Below are 19,869 nucleotides of genomic sequence, written 5' to 3'. Positions count from 1 at the left end.
TCTCTTACCACAAAGTAAGAATAACTTGAGGAGAAAAAGCACCTTCGAGTTTTAAAAGCATTCTCTGTTCTGTGGTGCGGGTGATAAACAGGATTACAACTGTGCTCGCAGGAGGGATCCAGCAACATGTGACGTGTGCTTTGACAGACTTTGGCTGGGTTTGGCTTATGCCCCTTCCTCTGCCAGTGGTACACTCCCAGGTCCCTCTCTGAGGTGTCAGTGCTCTTTGGAAAGCTGATTCACACAGACAGAGGGGCAGGTACTCTGGAGAGTGAATTTCAGGGGGTGAGATGGATGATCGACAGCAGCACCACTGGGGAGAGTGACAGAGGGAGGAACAGCACAGCATCCAGAGTCTGGGAGTCCGAGTTGGGAAGGAGGAAAACGAGAGAGATCTCCTTGTACTGAGGAACAGAATGATTTTCCCCTCTTTCTCTTGAATTCTAAAACTTGAAACACCAAGAGCACTGTGGATTTATGCTTTTACAGATCACTCTGGTCCAGACATTGAAATAAAAGCAGCTGTGGAGCTCTAGGGGGGATGCTCTATACAGAGTTCATTAATAAGGTACGTCCTGTTTCTCTTCCTGTTCTTGTAAGATGCTGAAAGTGTAGGTGTGTACATGCAAAAGAATATACGGTGCAAAATGGCATGCATAGATACACATCTAGGTGCTTATATTATGTATTTTCACTGTATTCCTCATTTAGGTCCATTTTCATATTAGCTTCACTGATACTTAGTTTCACAGAATCCTTTTGATTGCCATTCTACTTTTCTTCTCCTTCCTGTAGAATAAAATGTTTTACCATAGGATTAAAGATTTTAGAGTGCAGCCTTTAGAAATGTACCTGAGAAATTCAGAAATATTTTCTGAGAGTTTTGATATTACATGGTGTCATTTATTCCTTTCTTTCCTCTGCCCCTTCTGATGGTATTAGAGTCTCCAGGCATACGTGATATAACCAGGAATAATTTCATGGTGTAACAGGACTTGCCAGTGTAATGGCATTTTGATAAATATTATCCTTTTCAGACTGGTGCTTTCTTTAGACTTTTTGGAATTCTGCACAAATACAGCATTGCCTTTACTAAAAAATGAATTTGAAGGAGAACTGATCATTTGTGCCTTTGGACAATATTAGCCTAAAACACTGATTATTTGATACTGATTATATGACTGGTATTTATTTTATACTGATTATTGGTTAATTTCAAAGTAAGAAATGAATATCCCAAAGCACTCCCTTACAACAAGAGAGAAAGTATTTGCAGAAACTGTGTTCAACTCCCTTATTCATAGAGAGAAGGGAATTGCCTGGAGTTGTACAACTCCAGACAACAAGTCAGCACAGTGCTGTGATGGCACTTTGCACCAAAGAAAATCCAGTTCTTTGAACTTAGCAGAACTCTAAGCTGCATTTAATTGTAAAATAGCCCTGAAGTGCTCGCCTAAGAGTCAGGGATCAGCACATCCTTGTATTTGCTTGCAGTTGGAGACTGTTTCTTTACTGAGCAGGATGCAGCACCCTCTCTGGGTGCCTGGCTGCACCCCAGTTTGCAGTGCTCAACCACCTCAGTCGGAAACAGGCAGCAAATGGACAATTCTAACATCAGTCTCAGCCTGCAGTAGGCGAAGATCCAGCAGAGAGAGCAAGGGAAAGGGAATCAGCGTTTCCAAGTTACATTCCCAGCCTCTGACTCGTTATATGACTGGACGTAGATCACTAAGCTGTTCTAATTAAGTTTATGAGCTGGAAAATAGTTGTGCATGTAGTTACTCCAGGCCTTATGTTTTACATGAGAAAGGAACAGACGAGATTTCATATGCTGGTCTGCAAGGAAGCCACTCATTTCTCTCTGGGACAGGGTCAGGCTTTTGTGTGTCTCCAGGACACTTCTGTAATGGACAAATGGACAGTGGTGTTGAAACAGAGGGATAGGATTTTCTGTGCAATAGGAAACCTCTACCAAAAAGTGTTCTCGGAACCTAAACTGACATTGCAGGTTCTGTATCTCATGAACTGTCATTGCTTTTCTGTTCTTCTCCAGTGGTCTTATTTTCATGGCTTTTCCTTGTTGCTTGTCCTCCTGTGGTGCTACAATAGAGGTACTGTTTTCTTGGTTAAAATGTTGCTTGCTGGGTTACTGAGACTATTTTTCATCCTCTCTAAATGATGCTTGGTTGTGTCTGCTTTTCATTTTCTTCGAGACTGTCTCTGCTGATTATGTAGCTCCCATATTTGAGTGGCACATGGTTTTTTCACAAGTCAACCTCAGGAAAGCAGGAGTGTGAAATGCTTTATTTGCTGCTGTGCTGTTGATGCCATAGAAATAGTCAATAAAAGCTTTGCAGCCTCTCCAGATCCTGGGAAATGTCTGTCTCTTTTCTTTAAGTTTGTTTTGACTTAGGTCTATAGAGACAGCCAAGTTCCCTCTGAAATATTAGGAAAGGGGTAGAGCCAGATATTGGGCCAATTACCCTGCTGCAGCAGGTTCACACAGCTGATCTGCTCACTACTAGGACTCCTAGGAAAACTGTTGCAAAAAAATGTGGTGCTGCCTTCCCCAGACAAGAGCAAGGGTGGGTGTCCTGAAATTTGTAAACAAGGTGAGCTCAAACATGGATGTAAGGAAATTCTGATGTGTCAGAGGGCTCCCTGATACAGTGAGGATACAGTGGGAATACGGATCTTTTTCTCCTAATAGGCTGGCTCTTGACTTTGAGGAACTTTGCAAAGAGTGCTCAGTTCTGGAGATGAATTTTTAATCTAAGCAGGGTCCCTGGTATAATGTGCTTTGCTTCTTGGGCAAGCTGTGGATGCATTTCAGGTGCTGCCAGCCTGGCAAGGTCACTGGCAGTGTCCTCTGCTGTGGGCACTGGCTGTTGTTGTGGTGTTGGTGTGTACAGTGCTTTGCAGTTAGGTTGGTTTTATGGACCAAAACCCAAGCAGAAGGAAATCTTGTTGTTGTTTATCAAACTTTTACATTTACATGGTTCTTCATCCTAATTTCCTTAACTGAGTTTTTCTCAGTGCTTCTTGAACACCTTCTATTCACCAGATAAAGTAATGTTTGTATTTGAATTCAAGTTCTTCTGAATTTATCTTATTGTGATCCTCTCACCTTCCTGCACCTGGAGTTCTTGAAGCTCATGTATACTTTGTGATGTAATATCAAGGCGAATTTCAATATTATTTTTAGTCATTATAAAGCACAGTTGATGCCCAATTCTTGCCAAAGCAGCGACACCAGTCAATATACTACTACCCCTGTCCATGTGTGTTCCCTGTTCAAGGCACTTGAATTTCCCTCCCATGTGTGCAGCCCTGTTCATAATCTGTCTTGCATTAACAAGGCTTTTATCAAGGCTGAATTCAACAGATTATTGAATCTGCACTAATCACACCCCTAAAATATTGAAATTAATCCTTAATATTATTCATCCCCCAAAAGAACCTACCTCTATCAGATATTAAGGATCTGGGAGGAAAATTGGTTTTTCTGGTCTAATGATGTAAGTTGCTTAACAGGTGAATAGTCTCAAGTTTCATTCTCTGAGAATTTTACTTAACCTCAGGAAAAATTACCTTGGAAAGCTGTGAAATTTCCATGGTTAGGAATAGGCTGGACACTCATCAGTAGCAGCAAAACCAGAATTTATTCTTCTATGAAATCAGACAGGGAATACGTGTTTGCTTGATGTACTCTCCAGCCTGTTTTTCAGTCATAAAGGTTGTAATGATCACATACCACAATCTCATTTCCCAGTTGTCTGTCTTCTACAGGGTGTGACACTCCAGTCACCACTCAAAATTATCATTGAGCATCGTGGTTCTGGGCTCTGGGAAACCACAGAGGGGAGTGGTCTATTAACAGCAGGGGGGTCTTTTAACAGCCAGAGTGAGGATGTAAGAGATTTATCTGCCTAATCAGAGATGGCTATTGTGAAGGCTGCTTCTCTACCCATCTCGCTCAAATATACAGCTGTTTTCAGAAGTAGGAATTTTTCCACCTTTTGCATGCCCTAGCAGCTTCAGATGCTGCTCCTGGACAAAAATACATATCTGACCACTGGCGGGGATATTAGGAGGCACTACACCACAGAGATCATTATTTATTCATTATTTTATTGAGCTATAGGAAAACAAATCCACAAATATGTTGTATAATCCAGATGACTTCAGGCTTGTGAATGTTGTTACATGCCCTCTGGATATTGAAGACTAACTGTATAAATTTTGAAAACAATAATGCTTGTGGTTTTTCACATCAAAAATTGAAAATATAACAGGCTGCTGAGATGAATCTGAAATTTCAGTTTTGATCTGCCTTTTGTAAAGAAATCAGTTTTCCTCTGAAGATGCTATACTGTGGAAAAAAAGCCCACACACACAACTTCAGGTCTCTGAGTTTTCCGTCACCTGCAAAATCATAATCTGTTGTTGCTGGAGCTAAGAAGTTAATTTGTGCTTCACAAAAGCATTGAATGCCTCCACAACTCCTAGGACACCTTGTGGTTTATAATAATTTTCCAAAACAGCTGAACACATTTTTCTTCCTCGGATCACTGACTTGGGAGCCATTACACCAGAACACATTAGTCCATTGTCCCACCTCCTCTGTAGATGCAAATTCACTCTGTTTCTCTTCAGGGGGAAGAGGGTTAGCAATTTGCTGAAAAATTGCCCATCAAGTCGAAGAAGGGATGAGACTCAGCAGGACCCAGGGGGTTGCTCTCTGCTTGGTCCTCTAGACCTTTCTGTTCCCTCAGGAGAGTAGGGAACTGTGAGAATTTCCATCAGAAAATGGTAAAACAGATGGGCTAGTATGAAAAAGATGGACAGTGGCCAAGTCATGATGTGTGATGAAATATAAATGGACAAAAACACAGACTGGACAGGCTTGCAGCTGCTGAGGTAGCAGTTACTGTGAAGATTTTTTCTTCTCCAGGTGATGTCGTATATGCAGATGGGACCTAAAGGCTCACAGGCTAAACTTTTTGGGGGGCATGGAAAGTCTCATGCTGCGTCTGCAGTGAGCCAGCCACCAAGGGGTCTACAAAACCCTGAAACCAAATGTCAGTGCCTGATAAATAAGGGAAATAAACTGACAGGGGCAGGTTTAGATTAGATATTAGGAAGAAATTCTTTACTGTGAGGGTTGTGAGACACTGGCACAGGTTGCCCAGAGAAGCTGTGGATTCCCTGTTCCTGGAAGTGTTCAAGAACAGGTTGGATGGGGCTCTGAGCAAACTGGTGTAGTGGAAGGTGTCCCTGCCCGTGGCAGGAGGGTTGGAATGAGATGATCTTTAAGGTCCCTTCCAGCTGAAACCATTTCATGATTGTATGATAAATGACAGGGAATGGTCAAGTCCATTTGGTTGCTGCCACTCAACTCCTGCAAAATGTCATGCTTTTGGCAATCTGGGGTGAAAATTCCCAGGATTTGCCTAAATCTGAGGAAAAGCATCAGCTGCTCTGCAAGAACAATCAAGATTTTTTCTCCCCTCTCCTTCAGTGCCCTCTCTGTAAGAGGAAGGGATCAGCAAGGTTACCACTATTCTGTGGTCAGCTTCTTTCCTGAAAGAGGTGGGGATGTAGTTCCCTGCCCTTCCTCAGGGTAAGAAGAGCCTGGTTGAGCCACGAAGGACATGTTGAAACACCCCAATGAGAGATGAGAAGAGAGCAGAGAGCAAAACTGATGTAGGGTGGGCAGAGCTGCATTCATGAGGCCCAACAAAAATCCTCAAATAATTTTTTCCTTTAATTTCAGGAGTTCTGTGGCTTGATATTGACATTTTATAGTGTCTGGGTGATGATTTTTGATCTCCTGAGGTTGGCTAGAGTTGAACAGTTCCATTTTAAAGAATATATTATTTAAAAGCAGAATTGTTCATATTAATTAAAGATGAGTGTCTGCAGCACAGATAGAAGCACGAGTCCATTTCTAAGAAGCAGCAGGTTGGTTTCTTTTGTTGTGGTTTTAAATCTGTTTTCACTGGCACAGGGGGCCTTTCATCATGGAATATGCTGGAAAGATGGTCTGTAGATGAGCTAGATGGTAGGCTGTGGTGCAGTGCTCTCTGCTCCCACGCTTTGGACATTGGAGACCTACTGCTATGTGGAATCACTTGGTCTTGTGAGGCAGCAAGAACAAACCAGTCCCTGATAACTGGATAATTTCCCAGTGCTTGTCCAAGTGTACCTGCCACAGCAGATGAAGCACTTATATTGCAAAATGTCTTTTGAGAGCTTGGGTTATTAATATCTATGCTTATTAATCAGAATCAAGGACTCAATTAAAAGTAGTCTTGTTTTTTCATTCACTTTTTTCCCTTTTTTTTCCTTTTTTTTTTTTTCTTTTCCCCTTTTTTTTTTTTTTAGGCACTGGTGTTTGAAAAGTGCACAGCCTTGGAAAAATAAAGGTCCTCAACAGTACCTGTTTTGCTTTGCAGATCCACTGCTGGGGGTCTGCACGGCTTACTAACATAAAAGTAGCTGCAGGCACTGTGACAACCCACCCTTAAGGTGAAGGGAACACCTAAAACTCACATGACCACCTGTGAATTTATCATCACATTTTTTAAAATTATTGCATGTTTTTCAAAGTTCAATAGTAAGTCTTCCTGCATAGCTTTAAAACCGAAAGGAAACAGAAGCACCTAACCAGGGCTTTAATTAGAGATAACTTTTACCTCTCACTGCCCATTGGGACCTTTTCATGTTTCCACAGCCCATCTATGAAATGAGCTCCTCAAAATACACAGGGGAAGTTTAGGATAAAAATGATGCTTGACAGCAGGAGTTGGGATCCAGCAGACACTGACAGATGACTAACTTTGCTGTGGGGACTCTAAGAAATAGGTGTCATTGGACAAATTGAAGGAAGAGATAATTACCTTTTTTTCTCTTAAAAAGATAACAGTACTTGCTGGTACTAATTTATCCTTTTAGCTCTTGTCTTTTACTGACTCAGATAAAATTATTCATAACCTTATTGTTTTTAATGTATCATGAGAGAGCAGAAAATTATTTTCTTAATTAAAACAGTTGATAATGTTATCACTTCAACTGTATTAAGTCTTTCAAAATGAGCTCTACCAACTTTCTGTGAGGTGATGCTGGGATCATGGATATCTTTTGTTCCACTCTGCCATTTATCACTTGGTAAATTAGTGTGCTCCTACAAATAATTACAACACTTGTACGTGGCCCATGATTTCTTGTGCTCTCTTTTCAAACACATGAAAGCATTGCTGCCACTGTAACTTTCACAGATTTCTGCAGCATCTGATAATAGTCCAGTTTCTGTGATTCCTATGAAACATAGAAGGCTTTTTCTAATACTAAATACCTTTAGGTTTTTCAGATTTTTTTTTAATTTTTTTTAATGGTTGGTATTAATATTTCCTTCATTAGTTACGAAAATGCTTTCCCGACTTCATACCACTTTGGCTGTGCTACATAAACTAAATATACCTATTTTTAGCTGCCTAACATAAGTATAGTGATTGTTTTCTTACTAATTTAGTTGAAGGACTTCAGATTTTGCCGGTATGTGCCCATGTTTATCTAAGCCCCGTGGAAGAAGGCGTAATTGGAATCTGGGTTAGTCCACTTCCTATTTGTAGCTTCCCAATATGTTTTAGGAGTTCACAGGAGCTTGCAAACAATGAGGGTTGGTACAAGCAGGGATCACTGGTATTCCTATTAAAAGAACATTTTGTAGTCCCTGTCACTGACTATTAACTTTTAGGAGCTGTGGATCAGAACATTTATGACTTTTATCAGGCATTTAATACTGTGGTACCTTAAAAAGCACATATATTAATAAAAACAACAGAGTTAGCAGTTCCGATGTTGGTTCCTGAAATAATTTGTCTGGGAAAATGGACATCCCCTACAATTGCTAGGATTTGCCTATTATTATAAAAGTTATCTCTCTCCGTTTTTGCCCAACATTTAGATACTAGATGCTGATTAGGATTACAGCTTTTCTTGACCTGGAATTATGAGAGAACTAATTATTCTGCCTTGTTAATTACATCTTTTTCTGTTTTATGTGCTCTAAAAGTGAGATCTGATTCTTGCATAGAGCTTCATTTTGGGGGACACAGTCAATTCCTGTCTAATCAGGATGATGAACATTTTTTAAAGCCATAATCTAGTATTAATCCCCTGCATTACATGTCATCGTTAATTTTTTGTGTAAATCAAGTAGAGTTGGGTTTTATCTCCTTATATCTGAAATTTATTATTAATAATCAGTCATTATTACAATAATGAGGAGAGTTTTTGTATCTTCTTGGAAATTTGACATTAATTTCCCTTTATTTTTGTTGAAAATTTTCAAGAAATAATGTGCTCTCTCTGCTTAAAGCCACAATAAGGTGCTTCTTTTTCAGCAACCAGATAGGAGTACTCTGTTACAACATTAACATTTACAAGCAGGTAAAAAACTTAGATTGACCAGAGCAGCAAAATCTTCCGTGAGTAGTTGGATCAGAGAGGGCTCCCTCCTGTCCCAGGGCTGTGATTTGTTTGGGAAACCCGCACCTTTTCTTTAATGCCAATTAAAAAACCCAGTGGCAGGACTTCTGGTTGAGCTTAACATATACAGGAGTTGAAATTTCCTTTTTAAAGCTACTTTTTTGTGTGCTTGTAAGTTGGACACGACTGTCCTTGTCAGCCACCTGATACTGACTGGAGTGGGAGATTCTAGTGTGGCTCAAAAGAAGAAAACGCCCTTAAACACTTTGGTATTTGTATCAAACCCAAATTGTCCTGACAGGTCCCAGATGTGCTTTTCCACTTGCATCACTTCAGATACCCAAATGCTGCAGCCACAGAAGAGTTGTGGCGTCATGCAAGCTGGGGGATAGAAAAGCATCAGGATTCTTTTAAAGACCGGGTGAAATCTGGATCAAGACCTGTGGCTATGATAGGATGGAGAGGATAATTGTTCTGACTATTTTGTTTCCCAGATTCATGATTTAGTCCATCCTTTTGTACTAGATGGTCTCCTTAGACCATCTTTTTTTCAGAGCTGGAGGACAACAGGGTTGTGAGTGCTTTAGGTGTACCAGGCCACATAGGTCTGTTATTGAGAAGACTGTCTGCCTTCAAAATGCAGGAGAGATAGCAAATGGGTAAAATAAGGCAATACTTTTTTCCTTCTCACCAAGCACTGGCAAGAAGAACTGAGGGGTCTGAATGCCCTAAAAAGCTCCTGACTGTGTGTTTTCAAGCATGGTAGAAAGGTTTTTGCCTTATGCAAGGGTTCCTCACTTTACTTTTTCACTTGTCCTGGAGGGATATTCCTCAGAGGTGTCTGCCACATTCTAGTTCTCCCATGTCTGCGTTCACTTTATTTCCATTAGTATATTTGACCTCAATGGCCAATTTTCACATGAAAGGAAATGGAAAGAAAACTCAACAAGCCTTCCTACATGAGTCCATTATTTAATAATTCTGCTGCTTCTTCATGACTGTAGCAGCCAATTGCTGTTTATAGCCATAGCCAGGAAAAGCTATTTGCATTGGAACCCAACACCTAAATAATTCTAAGGAGAATTTATAGATATAAGTTTTCACTTTAAAATTTTTAGAGTTGCCATCTGTAGACACAGTGTCCCTCAGGATATGAAGAAATTGCTGGGCCTGTCTTATAGGTAATTACCAGTCTCTTGGCATTAAGAGAACTGTGTGTATAGATAAAGACAAGTAGTACAGTATAGAATCATAGAATCATAGAATCGATTGGGTTGGAAAAGACCTCCGAGATCATCGAGTCCAACATTAAACACATTGAGCAATGAAGATAATCAGACACAAAAGATTGCCTTGCTTATTTTTTCTGGATTCTCAGTCTTGGGGCACTCTTAGACCAAGCTGGAAACAGGGAGATCCTTAAGATATTCAGGGAAGGCACTTCCAAAGACCTGACTTGAAAGCCATGATACAATGGTACCTGCTCAGATGGGTTACTGTGGGGACTGCCACAGACCCACAGGATCACAGAATACGCCGAGTTGGAGGGGACCCATCAGGATCATCGAGTCCAACACCTGGCCCTGCACAGGACCAAGAGTCACATCATGTGCCTGAGAGTGTTGTCCAAACACTACTTGAACTCCATCAGGCTTGGTGCTGTGACGACTTCCCTAGGGAACCTGTTCCAGTGCCCAAACTTCCCCTGGGTGATGAACTTTTTCCTAATATCCAACCTAACCCTCCCCTGACACAACTTTGGGCCATTTCCTTGGGTCCTGTCAGTAGTCCCCACAGAGCAGAGATCAGTGCCTGCCCCTCCTCCTCCCCTCACAAGGAAGTTGTAACTGCAATGAGGTTTCCCCTCAGTCTCCTCTTCTCCAGGCTGAACAGACCAAGTGACCTCAGCTGCTGCTCATATGGCTTACCCTCCAGACCCTTCACCATCCTTGTGGCCCTCCTTTGGACATTCTTTAATACCTTAATGTCTTTTTTATACTGTGGTGCCATTTGAATAACGATGTTCTTGGATAAAGTCATGAAATAGATCATGGCAGGATGCTTTTCACAATTTTGAATTGGATCCTGCCATGCCCTGGCAAGTGGCAGAGCAGAAATGAGGATGGGAAGATGCATCTTGTGTATGAACAAAAATATCTTTGTGTTTTCCAGCAGCAGATGTGATCTATTGCAAACTCTGTTCTTTTGTTTTTCAGACACTTAAGTGGACATGAGTGGGATGGCATCAGATCACAACACTTCCTCCCAGGAAGAATACGTCCCACATTATCTCCAGAAGGGAGACCCCTTTGCGTCAAAGCTTTCTAGAGAAGCTGACATCATAGCTGGCTTTTATTTGACAGTAATTGGTAATGATTTTATAACTGGTCTTTGAGATATGACTGCCTGCTTGTAGCTCTCACAAAGGAAGCAGAAGCTGCTGTGCATTGATGTATAATTACATATTTCTTCATACTAGAAAGAAAAATATAGGAGGTAGAGGAGAAAATGCATTAGAAATATGGTGTCAACAGTTAGTGTCAACAGACAATGCTGCTCCAGATAGCCACAGTGGACCTTCCAGCAAAAAATGAATAAATGGTACTTTTTTTTCTACTGATAAGTTACCACCTTATGGTTTAATTGTCTCTGAGCAGAAATGAATTTTTCCCACTATGCCATGTGGCCTGTTTTCAAAGCGTCTCTCACGTGCCTGTGCAGCAGAGAACATCCTGAGATGTGCTCGTTTGAACCTTGCTCAGCTCCTGGCATCATCTGTCCTCTTTTACACGTTATACTGAACAATATTTTCTGCCTAGCACCCTCCCCGTCCTTCTGTGTTGCAGTCCTTCACCATGTTCAAAGTGACTTTGCAAGCATAATAAATACAATTACGTATTGGTTAGTGCACACAGATGATAGCTGGGACTGATTTCTGCTTTAAGTATTCATATGCCAAGGAGTCATCATTCAGCAGGAAAAATTCTGGTCTCCATTACTTCTAAGGATAAACTGGTCCTTCTTATTGATAATTTACCTTCTTTGCTTTATGGAGAAGGCTGGAGTTGCAACTTTTTGTGTCAGTACTCATTTCAACTCCCAAGGGAATGGCATGAGGCTGTGTCAGGGGAGGTTTAGGTTGGATATTAGGAAAAGGTTCTTCACCCAGAGGGTGATTGGGTACTGAAGCAGGCTCCCCAGGGCAGTGGTCACAGCACCAAGCCTGACAGAATTCAAGAAGTGTTTGGACAATGCTCTCAGGTACATGGGATTGTTGGAGTGTCCTGTGTAGGGCCAGGAATCGGAGTTCGTTGATCCATGTGATCTATTCTATTCTATTCTATTCTATTCTATATTCTATTCTATTCTATATTCTATTCTATTCTATTCTGTATTCTAGAATATTCTATTCTATTCTTCTTTATATATTTAGGTTTTGTTATGTTTTATGGCTTTGGTTCATGGAGTTTCTCACAGTGATTTTCTCCTAAAGCTGAGCTAAGGACACGTAAATAACTACACCAAACTGAGCTCAGTTCAGACAGCTGAACACCAGTCTGAATACAGGGTGTACCATACTCCTTGACATTTATTTCAGTATTGATTCAACCAGAACTTGTTCAACCAGTTCTGCACAAAATACAAGGATTGATCTGTCATTCCTACATTTATATTTCTCATTCACTACTTTACATCCTTCCCTCCTACTCTCACGTGCTGCCTTTCCTCCCACTGATCTAAGTAATCTAATATCTTTTCTGTAATAAAGGTATCAGTTATTTTTATCATTTCTCTTCTACTTATGCCTTCTGCTAATTTATCATTTTTTTCCTGCTTATATCTTTATTGAAAAAAGAATTCAGAGCAGCAGAGGTGGCAGGTGAAGCTGTCTCTCGGTGCTGGTTTTGGTATTCATGAGCTGTTTTCTATGTATCCTCACTTTTCACATATATGTTTTTTCCTGCTGCTCTGCAGAGAGATGTCTTCACTGAACTGTCCAAAACAACCCCCACTTTCGGTCTTTATTCACTCTGTTAAGCAAATTTAACTTTAATCCCAGGAAATGTATTTGAGTAGCTGCAATGAATCTTTCTAATATACACTGTGTTGCTTTGTTATGTTTGCTGTATTTAGGGTAGATTTATCCTGTTCAAAAAAAAAAAAAAAAATCCCATCAGGTATGAAACATATTGAAAAACTCAGGTGTAATCAAATTAAGGCAAGGAACAGGAAATAAAAGTTTCCAGTGAAAAGCCAAAAGCCAATCATAAAGGCAAAGACTTCCATGAGCAGTGTGAGGAGTCTGCAATTATAATTCAAAAAGGTCTGATAATCATTTTGATATTGGATTTATCAATAAGATTCCCACCTTCCTGATGTTGTGGACTGGACATCAGACAGCCTGTGGTGGACTCATTGCATCCAGTGGCCCAAGTCAGGGAAGTTAAAGACACAGTTCTGCTGTGTGTGTGGCTCTACACACCATATCCCACACTTAGATCCAGATTTAACTTATTTTTCATGTGCTTGTTTTGCATTGCATTTTACTTGGTTAGTTACTTTACCCTTATGGCCATTACACACTCCAGTAGCAGCTTTCATTAGAGGGAATTATGGTCTTCACATATGCATGTAAATGCTGCATTTGCATCTTCCTTGGACTTGGATCTGTAGAATAAGACACCGCCGGTACCTGGCACAGATATTTTTAATTCCTTTTAGCAATCACTGCACTGTTTTTAAGCACCAAGATGCTGCTCAGTTGTGATGTCAACCATTTCAGCAACTAGACCATTTCTAGACCAGCACAGCAATGTTTTAGACATTGTATATCATGCAGTAATGCACATGAAGTGGCCAAAGGCCAAGAGAAGTGCAGAACCCTCCACTCCCCCTCCTCCCTTCCCACCCTTTCGTAGGGATTTGTGTGAAGGAGAGTGTGATAGTTTTTACCAGCAAAGCACAATTTCACCTTATGGCTCAGCCACTAAGAGAGGAAATTAAACAAAACTGGTGGAAGGACCAATGCCAGGTTTTCTGTGTTTGTCAATAGATGGGGCAAAGTAGCCTTTAAGCACATTTTTCTTAAAAAAAAAAAATAAAAATAAAGCTTGGCTTGGATTGATTCTTCTCATGTGAGCTGTAGCTCACAAGGCTGATTTAGTGTAGTGCCTTGGGGATACCACCATTAGCACCTCCTGCTGTGCAGATCCAGATTTTAGTACCCACTCATGTTTAGGTGGATAGCAACATCTTAGTAATATCTTGGACTTGAGAACTTAGAAGGAAATTCATCGTCATTGTTCCCAGTTAAATCTCTGAGTAGCTTTTTTTACTTACTGCAAAAAAACCAAAACAACAAACAACTCAAATTTCCTTTTCCATTAAGCTGATTTCTGGCAATTCAAAGCATCCACATCTATGTTGGGACATAAAGCACTGCTCTGTAAAGTTTTTGGGTGGTAGATAGTGGAGAAGGAAGCTTACCTCTATGAAGCTATTCACTGACATCAAATTGCACACTGCAAGATTGCTAAGGCTGCAAATTTGCTTTAATTGGCAGCTTTACAGTTAATCACAGCTCCCAAGTGTCCAAAACAGTAAGCAAAACCTCTGTGCTCTAATAGCTCTTGTGCATAGCTGTGCCTTGGGGTAACTTTGCAGTATTGCAGATTTTATTTTATAAATTGTGTGTGTAATCTACAGAAGATAGAAAACCAAGCTGGAGCATTCAGTTCCTGTAACCAATGAGGGTATGGAGAAAAGGAGGCTCAGGGGAGACCTTATCACTCTCCACGATGACCTGAAAGGATGTTGTAGTCAGGTAGGGGTTGGTCTCTTCCCCCAACAAGTGATAGGACAAGAGGAAATGGATTCAAATTGCACCAGGGGAGGTTTAGATTAGATATTAGGAAAAATTTCTTCACTGAAAAAGTGGTTCAGCAGATGGAACAGACTGCCCAGCGAAATGGTGGAATCATCAACCCTGGAAGTGTTTAGAAAACAAGTAGACATTGGACTTGATGATCTTGGAGGTCTTTTCCAATCTGAATGATCCTATAATTATGTGTCTGTGTTTTTTGTTATAACTTGTGGTTCAGACTGAACTTGTCACCTTCAGTTCAGTTCAGTGGCAGCACTGAACTGTGTTCCCTACTCCTTTGCAGATCCCTTCCAAGAAAATTGTGGCCCCTCTTGAGGATGGCCTGTGTGGACATCCTGATAGCAGTGAGAGGGAAGCCAGGAGGTGGGAAGCCAGGACTGCTATTGCACATCTTTTTGCCCTTGAGGTGTGTAAGGTGCAAATGGGTTTAAAATTTCTTTCAAAAAGGGGAAGAAGCTGCACTGTGGCTGAACAAGGCTGCGATGCTATCAGGCAACTTGGCAGAGCTTTAAGGTCAGACTGGTTCTACAGCTAAGTATTGCAATTTGAAATAGAAGAAGTACTATTTTTTTTGTCTTTGAAGAAAATCAGGAGTCTTGACCAATCTGTGCTAAATTCTTTGTGAGCACATGATCCTTTTTCCTGATTAGTTCATTTCCATGTGTAGTTTTTTTAATTGTCTAGAAAAAAAATAAATCAAACTATGCATGTGGTTTTGAGAATCCAATTCTTTTTACTTTGTCACTTCCCCCACCAGCTTTTTCATCACTGGCTTGATTGATTCTCTGTATGGTCAGGCAGGGTGACAAACTACTGAGTGGAGGCCTGCTGGCTGCCAGCTCCTCTGAAACCCTGTGGCAACTAACTATTGATTTGCAAACTGTTGCTGCATGCTTCCTCAGCATGTTATGAAACAGCTTAATTGAAAACAAAATCCTGAACTATCATTTTTGGGTTTTTTTGGTTTTTTTTTTTTCATTTTCTCTGGTGGTTTAGTACTGCTGTCAGCTGGAGAAACGGAAGCTTATTTCTTTAGTTTACTACTTTTAAACACTTTCCCCTCTTGCTGCAGGTCGTGTATCTCAGCCTGGCTCTTTCTCTGCAGGTGTCACTTTTTTAGTTATCACATCCTTGGCTCTTTGTATATATGTAATAGTGCTGCAGTGCCATGGACTGTTTGCCCTGAACTGTTCACTCCTGGAAAAGAGCCTTTATTTTATAACTGAAGATCCTTTTTCCCCTGTTTCCAAACTACCAGACCTGGAGATTGCACCAGCAAGGTCTCCAGCTAACTGCTAGGAAAATCATTTAATAGAAGGGGAAATGGAGCATTAGATGCTCCTCTAAGGAGATTATAAAGTTTTGATCACTGAGGAGTTAAAAAAGAATTCAGATAAGCAATTGTCAATGAAAGTATAGACATAAATTAGTCACTGGACCCCTTCCAGATGCAGGATTAGGAGGTCAGTGGGCTGGGGCTCTCTGGAACATTGGTATTAATAATTAGCAGTTGCTTTAGAGGCTTGCCTGATGGAGATGTCTCTCTAGACTGCCAGTCAGTTGAAAAAGATTCAGGAAAATGTCAAGTGCTTTCAAAAAGTATTTCAAATTGGATGCTGACACTCTAGTTATCTAAAATATCACTGGAGAGAAAAATGGCACTAAGAGAGAAAAGGATTAAAACACATAAAAAATTCTCACGACATTGAGATTCATTGACTTAGCTGCAAGGAAGAAAATAATTCATATGGATACTTCTTTCTGCTTATAATTCAGATTAAATTTGTAGAGCCATAAGAGTAGATTATTCTTTAAATTTAATTCACCAAGGGTAAATCAAATTTACTGCGAAAACTTAAGATCAATAGTAAGCCAGCTTCTGTCCTGTCTGGTTTTTTTTAAATAATCTAGAAAACAATACTGTCAATATAAAAATAAGAAGAGGGTCCAATTAGTGTTGCATTTAATACCAAAAAATTAAAAATCAAAGTATTTTTGTCCTGAGTTTGGTAAACTCTTGGCTCTATGGTTACATGTCTTGGTTATATGTATTGGTAAGCAGTCTGATTTTAGCCTCTGAGAACCATTTTTCTCTCTGCCTCATGGATGTTCCCAGGTTGGGCTTCTCAATTTTTTGAGGACATGGCACCCTTGCAAGGGGATTGTTCCATTGATGGGCCACGGTAAATAATTAAATACCCATTTAAATACTGGCCTATTAATTACTGAATTACCCAATTAATTACTAAATAATTAAATTACTGAGCTTCAGTTCCTGAGGTCTGGCCTGACAGAAGATTCTGATGAAAATTATGTGGTATTCAAAGGTGCAGTATTTGGAGAGGTCAGAGTTGCTGGGAGGCTTGGAGGGCTGCTGGGGTCTTTTAGAAACATAGAATACAGCTGAGTTTGCCCCAGCAGAGCCATGTGTACGAAGACATCACAAAAGGTGACTTTGCTGCCTCAACAGAGGAAAGTTGACGTATTTATGACTGACTTCTTTGAAGTAGTGTGGTGAGTGGGCCTCAGCTGGTAGCCAAGCACCCAGAATGACCCTCGCAGTGGGACAGGGAGGAAATAGGCAGAGAAAAACCAGTGGAGATGAAGCCAGGGTGGAGGTAAAGACAGGGAGATCCATCCCCAGTTACTGAAGTGGCAAACAGACTCACTGAGGGGAATTTAATTTAGAATCATAGACTTAAAGAATGGTTTGGGTTGGAAGGGACTTTAAAGATCATCCAGTTCCAATCCCCAAACTTCCAACCCCCAAAACTTAACATTTAATTATTGTTTACGTAGGGAGAAACAAAGATGACAAACATAAAGTACTTAAGGAGAACACCTTTTCTCGTGCTTCTCTGAGCTGAACTCCTGTCCAAAATCTTCCTCGTTGCCATTGTAGGTCCCTTTGGTGAGACAATGTCAGGGCAGGAGGTTGGGGTTTCTGACATTCTTTGCTCTTCAGTCTTTTCTTCTGTGTTTCCCTCCTTACTTGTCTCCTCTGCTCTGGTGTGAGGCTCTATGGGCAAAGGTCCCTTTGGGTTTTCCACCTTTGGGTGTGATTCTTGCTTCATGAAAGGGATGTTGTGTGTGCTGTCCTGTGCTTCCTCAGCAAAACCCTCATGCTGAGCTTAAACTCAAACCTGAGTTAGTGAAGAAACATTTTTCTTTATGGGAATTGGAAACCCTACAGTTTTTGGTACCGGTGTGATTAATTCCATGGGTGATCAACCACTTGCAGTGTGGTTCTCTGTGGAAAAAAAGATGTCAGCCAACAAGAAATGGGTCCCTGCTCATGCACTGAATTCCACCTGGAAGTTAAAATCAGATTAATCAGATTAATTTTATTATTTTTCTTTCTGATTATAGAAATTAATTTTATTGTAAAATTTAAGATTTCATATTAATATCTTAATTTACTCAGGTGGTGAAGGCAATGCTCTGCTGCAGAGGGGAAAATAGTATTTGCTGAGGGAGGGAGGTGTCTGTAGTTGATGCCTCTATGAGCTGCATAATGACAATGAGATGACCATGTTTCAGAGTAAAATGTCCAGCCTTAGGACCACAGATTTAGGCTGAAAATATCAGGGAATTTCACAAGGAAGATGGGGTATTGCTGTTTTTGAAGAGGCTTCTAATTTGATTGTTATTCTGTTTTTCATTACTACAGGGATCCTTTCAACCCTGGGAAATGGGTATGTTATTTTTATGTCCTCAAAGCGAAAAAAGAAGTTGAGACCTGCTGAGATAATGACTGTTAATTTAGCAGTGTGTGATCTGGGCATTTCAGGTAATTTCATGTCTTTGTTTTCACTCATTTTTACTATCCCACCATTCTTTCTGGCAGCAGCAAGAGGCATTCCTCCGAAAGTCAAGGAAGCCCCAAAGGCCTTCTGCTACTGATATTTCTGCTCTCTTATTTGCATATAAATAGCATGGAAGGATGGAAAACAACATTCCTGAACAACTTGATGGGAAGAAATTAACAGTACAGAGGAAAAAATAGGGTTGATTTTATCAATCAGGCAAAACACCTGTTCATCCCAGCACTGGGCAACGTCTCCAAAAACAGTTTCCATGTGCACCCTGGCACAATAAACACAAAATAGCTCAGTATTACAGGCGCAGAAAACTATGTTTTCTTGCTGTAGGATGCAATAAAAGGGATCCAAGTGCCTCAAAAATACATGTTTGGCCAAATAATTGGAAAAAGCCAGTAGTCACCAGCCTACCAAAGCTAATAGTTTTCTCTCTAATTACCACCTTCCTTTATGCCTGGATCAGAAAAATAAGCATTTGTGTCAATCTGTAGAGTAAGAGCAACAGCAGCCAACTGGGAGGATTTTTATTTCAACCCCACAGTCTGGATGTCCTGGCACAGAAGGAGAGAGCTTTGGAAAAGTTTATACAGAGTTGCAGAGTCAAGAGCCTCTGGAGATTGTTGTTTTGGCTCTTGACAGGAGTCTCTCACTCAGCTGCTCGTGACTACGTGCAGATGCCGGAGAAGGGCAGGATGTCCTTTAGAAAAGGATATTTTGGATGGCAGGCACTCCAATAGGTATAAAGACCCATCTGATCATGGGATCTCCCCCATGCAATATAAATGGCAATATATTCCCATGCTCCCAAAGTCATCTGTCCCCTGTGTGTTGTATACGCTGGGAGCCCTGCCCTCAGCTGCAGTGCGCTGTTTTCCTGCCCTCATCTCTGCCAAATGCTTCTGCTCTCATGCAAATGCCCAAAATAGCACTGAACAATATGAAGTGGTGGCTCCCAATCCCCCCTGACTGATGCCTGTTATGCTCTCATGGCACAAGGCTAAGGATTTGCTCACCCCTGCAAATTCCAGGGGTTTGGATCAGTAAACATGGATTTCTGAAGGAAATACAAATTCAGTAGAAGAAAGATGTTAGTACAAATATCATTGCTACCACACAGAAAAATCCCAAGATTTCTTTGGCATTTCTGCCGTGGAGTCACTATTTCCATCTTTCAACATTTAGAAGTTAAGGAGAAAAAAACAAAATGTTTTTTTACTCTTCTGTGATACTCCCATTTGCTTTGTGTCTTTAAGAGTCTGTCTTACATTATAAATCTCATGTTTGACTCTTATGATAGTCACTCCAATGATAGGGAGTTCTTCAGGAGAATTTCCCTAGCTATATATTTTGAATGTTGCCCAGAGAAGCTGTGGATACTCCATGTCTGAAGTATTCAAGGATGGTTGGATGGGGCTCTGAGCAGCCTGGTCTAGTGGGAGGTAACCCTATCCATGACAGGGGGATTGGAACTATTTGATCTTTAAGAACTCTTGCAAGACAAACCATTCTATAATTTGATGAGTTTAATAGGTATCTCCTAACCACACAAACTGTAGGTCTCAACCATGCAAATTGCAGCTAGTTTGAGAGCCTTCTTAGCATGAGGGCTGACAGCTTCTCTCTTAAGGTGTGTCAACACCATACTACCTGGTCACCTTGCTTTCTTCCATG

The 19,869-nt window shown here is 40.7% G+C and overlaps 1 protein-coding gene across 1 annotated transcript in view; it reads left to right on the top strand.

Annotated features, from left to right (window-relative positions):
- The first annotated feature begins 216 nt into the window (after window positions 1-216).
- OPN5 (opsin 5) overlaps window positions 217-19,869 on the top strand; it is a 35,230-nt gene continuing 15,577 nt past the window's right edge. Inside the window, exons 1-3 of the mRNA XM_064650688.1 lie at window positions 217-568; window positions 10,710-10,862; window positions 18,048-18,167. Coding sequence (XP_064506758.1) covers window positions 10,724-10,862; window positions 18,048-18,167 — 259 coding nt within the window. The 5' untranslated portion in view covers window positions 217-568; window positions 10,710-10,723. The remainder of the gene's footprint in view (window positions 569-10,709; window positions 10,863-18,047; window positions 18,168-19,869) is intronic.

Source organism: Pseudopipra pipra, chromosome 3 (genome assembly GCF_036250125.1).
Source record: "Pseudopipra pipra isolate bDixPip1 chromosome 3, bDixPip1.hap1, whole genome shotgun sequence".
In the NCBI taxonomy this organism is placed as follows: domain Eukaryota; kingdom Metazoa; phylum Chordata; class Aves; order Passeriformes; family Pipridae; genus Pseudopipra; species Pseudopipra pipra.
This window is presented reverse-complemented; position numbering and strand designations above follow the sequence as displayed.